Here is a 5,000-nt window from a genome sequence, read left to right on the forward strand (position 1 = left end):
CCCACAGTCCCCGGGGGTGAAAGAGGACATCCCACAATCCCTGGGGGTGAAAGAGGGCACCCCGCGGTCCCCGGGGGTGAAAGAGGGCACCCCGCAGTCCCCGGGGGTGAAAGAGGGCACCCCGCAGTCCCCGGGGGTGAAAGAGGGCACCCCGCAGTCCCCGGGGGTGAAAGAGGGCACCCCGCAGTCCCCGGGGGTTAAAGAGGGCACCCCGCAGTCTCCGGGGGTGAAAGTGAGCACCCCACTGTCCCCCTCTGGATACACTTTGCAAGACGTGAACTTCGGGCGGCTGTACAAGGCCGCTACGCAGACCAGCAAGCGCGTTCTGAAGGCGGTGTTCCTGGTGGTGATGCGCCGCGCGCGCGTGGCCGTGGTGGACCCATGGCCAGCCTCTGTGGCGGAGTACTGCCAGCGGGTGCTCGGCTGGGGCAATACAAAACTGCGGCAAAACTTCAACAGTGAGGAGCGCAGCCTGCTGCAGCAGCCCGTGGAGGCGGCGGACATGGACGTGTCGCTGCTCTCCAAGCTGATGCACAAGCTGTTCGAGGACCTGAGCGTGCCGGAGACGCTGTGGCGCGCCCTGAGGGACGTGAAGAACATGCGGAACCGCGTGTGTCATGAACACCTAGTGCTGGACGACCAGGAGCTGACGCAGACCCTCAGCGACTTGAAAGCGATCTACGACGTGGTGCTGGACGAGGTGGGCGAGGTGTTCGGCGTGCAGCTGGAGGACGTGAGGAGGGCGGTGTGCGCCGAGGTAGACGAGATCATGTCCTCGGCGGTGATGGTGGAGGCCTCGGAGTACTTCGGGAAGGTGGAACAGTTCCGCATCGAGCTGGTGGGTCGGTTCATCTCGCAGGGGCAGCGGGAGCTGATGGACCGTTACTCCAAGCTACAGGTGCTGAACCCCTTCACGTGGCTCAGCAGCGACAGATTCCCGCAGTTGCAGGTGCGCAGGATCTTCACGCCACTGCTCATCATGGAGCAGAACAGGAAGGTGGAGGACTCCGCGCTGCTGGCCTCCGAGATGCTGGACCCCGAAACGGGCGAGGATTCCGGCACGCTGCCCGACGTGGTAGTACTGTCCGGCATCGCGGGCTGCGGCAAGACCTCCCTGTGCCGCTTCCTGTTGCACGACTGGCGCACGCACGGGGGCGCTGTGGCCTCCCTCAGGAGCGTGGACATCCTGCTGCACATCGAGGCCAAGAACGTGACCTCCTGCTCCCTCATCACCTTCCTGCAAAAGATCCTGCTGCCGGACACTTGCAGCCATTTCGAAGAGAAAGACGTCCTGCAGGTGCTGCGGCAGGTGTCCGTGCTGTACGTCATTGACGGCATGGACGAGGCCACCGCGGACGCCAAGATGCTGGTGCGCGACGTATTCTCGCAGGCCAGCGGCTCGCGCATCGTGGTCACCACGCGGCCGGAGTACACGTCTGACGTGACGCAGCTGGCGGAGCAGCACCACCTGTCCCACATGAAGCTGACGGTACACGGCTTCTCCGACGAGGGCAGGAGATCCTTCGTCTCTCGGGTGCTGACCGCCTTCGTGCCAGACGAGGCTCAGCGGCGCCCTCAGGAGATTGAGTTACTCAAGTTCCTGAGGACGTCGTGTTCGGGGCTGGCGGGCCACCTTAAGCTGCCGCTCACGCTTGCGCTGCTGGTGTGCCTCTGGCAGGACGACAGGACGCGCATCGCCAAGGTCACCTCCGCCACCAAGCTCTACTCCGAGATCTTCAGGCTGTGCACCACCAAGATGGCGACGCGGCTCCAGGGCAGCTCCGCCTCGCACCCGCTGGACCTGCAAACCTTCGTGGAGACGTGGCTGCTGGCGCTGGGGCGCGGCGCCTACCGCATGCTGGAGGAGAGCCGCCTGGTGATTGACGAAGAGACCCAGAAGGAGCTGACCGCCCTGTGCGAGGCGAGGGGCGTGGCCAGTCTGCAGGTGTTCTCCGCCTTCCTGCAGTGCGAGGTGCAGGCCGGCCTGCTCGGCATGAACCACCACTTTGCCTTCGTGCACAAGAGTCAGATGGAGTATTTGGCAGCCCTCTACCTCACCAACGAGGTGATCACGACGTGCCGCTCCAGCAACACCTCCGTCAGGAGCACACTGGAGGAACTCAAGATCTTCAGGAGGAGCCTCAAGAAGGAGAGCAGGCGTGACATCCACGACATCATCCTGTTCTCGGGGTGGGGCGCCAAGTGGGTCAACACGTGGCTCTTCGTGGTGGGCCACCTGTGCATGAAGAAGGCAGCAAACACCGTGCTGGAGGCCGTGCTGGAGGCCATCGTGTCCGTGCCCGCTGTGACGCACAACGAGGGCACCATGTGGCGCCTAGTGGAGGAGTCAGGCCGCCACCCGCTGGTGCGGGAGAAGGTCGGCGCCGCCATGACCAAAGACTACTTCTGGAAGCCGCGCGAGGAGGACCTGTGTGACGCCGCTCACCCGGTGGCCATGCTGATGCAGCACACGCCCTTCACGCCGCGCTCCGTGCTGCTGCGCGTGGTGGGCAGCGTGTGCGGCTCGCAGCTGCTGAAGGAGGGTGACCTCGTGCACAGCGCGACCTATGATGGCCTGACCTCCGTGCTAACCACGGTGTCCCGGCGCCCCGAGTGCCAGGTGTATCTCAAGCTGGACCGGCTGTACTACACCTGGGGCGGCGAGGAGACCGCAGACCACCTGCTCAAGCTGCTGCAGCCCAGCGGCAACTTGGTGTGCTTCATAGGCCACCTGGGGCCGTCAGGAGCCGCCGCCCTCGCCTCGAGGAAGGAGATGAGCGAGCTGAGAGTGCGCGTCACCAGCACGGAGGCACTGCAGAAGCTGGCGCGGGGCGTGTTGAGCAGGTCCAACCAGGTGCTCAGACTGACGCTGCGCCTCGACCTGCCCTGGGCCTCGCTGACTGCCCCTCTGCCGCGGGTACGCGCCGCCCTTATCGACATCATTTTCCGTGGTGTGGAGGACGCCACCGCCGCCGCCGCCGCCAAGGTCATGGTGGAGCTGAGTCGGACCTTCTTCCAGGTGGACCTGGTGGCGTCGCGCCTCACGTCGGAGGGCGCCACCACCTTCCTGCAAGCCCTGCGTGCCGCCAAGGTGACCGTCAAGGACTGCCTGGTGGTGCGCTCCCCCCACCGCCTGCAACAGGAAGCCCGGGCTGCCCTGCAGGAGCTGACGGGCGGCGCCGCCTTCCAGTGGTGGTGCTGAAGTGTGTGTGTGTGTGTGTGTGTGTGTGTGTGTGTGTGTGTGTGTGTGTGTGTGTGTGTGTGTGTGTGTGTGTGTGTGTGTGTTATTTGTACTGTACATGCATTTTTATGACAATACGATTTAGTTTATTTATTTGCTTGTTTCATTCCATTCCTTCATGTTATTTTGTTTTCCTAAAAGAGGCAGAGAACACACACACACACACACACACACACACACACACACACACACACACACACACACACACACACACACACACACACACACAGAGAGAGAAAGAGAGAGAGAGGCTGATTACAATCTAATAACATACCTGCATGTGAATGAGCTCACACACACACACACACACACACACACACCGGTGCTTTATGGCCCTGTAAGTTGACTGATAAAACTGTGTCGTTAGTGGCCCTCCCCCTCCCCTCCCCTCCCCCTCCCCCTCAACCCCTTCCCTCTCCAACACCTTGACCCCCTCCCCTTCCTTCTCCCTCACCTCCACCCGTTCCACACCCCCTGTCTGCCTCCCCCTCCCTTCCCTGCCGTGGTTGACCGTCATTTCATCATACAGCACACTAAAGCATCATAAATAGTGATGGTGGTGGTGGTAGTAGTGATGCTAACTATAGCGATGATGGTGATGATGATGTTAGTAATGTATATCCATCTTTACTACTGCTGCTACTACTACTACTACTACTACTACTACTACTACTACCACTTAAGGTGAATACAGACTGAAAAACAAACCCTCTCCACCTCCCCGCCACACACACACACACACACACACACACACTGTTTTCACTACCAGCGAACCTGACGAAGGCAAAAGACAGTAGGAGAGAAAGTAAGTGATTTAGTAAAGGTGTGTCTTGCTATTACGGGCTTCCTAAGGTATCGGCGAAGCAATTCACAGTAAAAGGGTTTCTGAAGGCGACGTATTATTGGAAACAGATTTGACCCACAGGAATACACGGTCTCTGGGTCTCCTTATATGGGGGTTTGGGGCTTGGAAGGGGGGAATAGACATTTTTTTACGGTTTTTAATGTTTTGTGGTTTTCTGATTGGTTTCAAGGACGTTTTTGGCGTGTGTGTGTGTGTGTGTGTGTGTGTGTGTGTGTGTGTGTGTGTTAAGGCTAATGATATCTACGTATCCTAGCGGAGAAAGAAACAAAGAAATAAAAAAAAACAATCTGTCGGGAGGTGGGGGGGTGATACGAGATAAGCAGGAGGGGTGCATGGGGAGGGAAGGGAGGCAAGTAGGGGAGCGAATATAAATAAATACAAAGGAAGTGCAAACAGCAAGACATCGAGGGATGGGTATGCTTGGAGGGAGTAGGGGAGAGAGGGAGAGGAAATACCAGCGATTAGAAAGGGAGAAAGAAGGAAAGAAAGGAAGGAAATAAAAGAAAATAGCACAAAGCAAGGAATAAAGAAAAGAGGGAAGGAAGGAAGGAAGGAAGGAAAGGTAAACGAGAGGATAATGACTGTCAATTGCTCTCTCTCTCTCTCTCTCTCTCTCTCTCTCCAATACCCTGTCATGCCTCTCCAGTGAACGATATTAAATGGGAAACTTGGTGAACTTAAAACTTTTCCCATTCAACTTGAAATCACATTAGCAACGAGAGAAAATAGATGAGATAGGGGAGGGATTTTTGAGCGTCTCTCTCTCTCTCTCTCTCTCTCTCTCTCTCTCTCTCTCTCTCTCTCTCTCTCTCTCTCTCTGTTCCTAAATCAAGCGAAAACCTGCTAACTATTTCGCGCAAGGAATGATCACCCAGGAGTACCAACATAACGTAA

The 5,000-nt window shown here is 58.1% G+C and overlaps 1 protein-coding gene across 1 annotated transcript in view; it reads left to right on the forward strand.

Annotated features, from left to right (window-relative positions):
- LOC135094806 (uncharacterized) overlaps positions 1-3,334 on the forward strand; it is a 4,414-nt gene extending 1,080 nt beyond the window's left edge. Inside the window, exon 1 of the mRNA XM_063995205.1 lies at positions 1-3,334. This exon is cut by the window's left edge and continues 1,080 nt beyond it. Within this exon, the coding sequence (XP_063851275.1) occupies positions 1-3,202 (3,202 nt within the window). The 3' untranslated portion in view covers positions 3,203-3,334.
- Positions 3,335-5,000: the final 1,666 nt, after the last annotated feature.

The sequence above is a fragment of the Scylla paramamosain genome, chromosome 46 (assembly GCF_035594125.1).
Source record: "Scylla paramamosain isolate STU-SP2022 chromosome 46, ASM3559412v1, whole genome shotgun sequence".
Taxonomy (NCBI): Eukaryota; Metazoa; Arthropoda; class Malacostraca; order Decapoda; family Portunidae; genus Scylla; species Scylla paramamosain.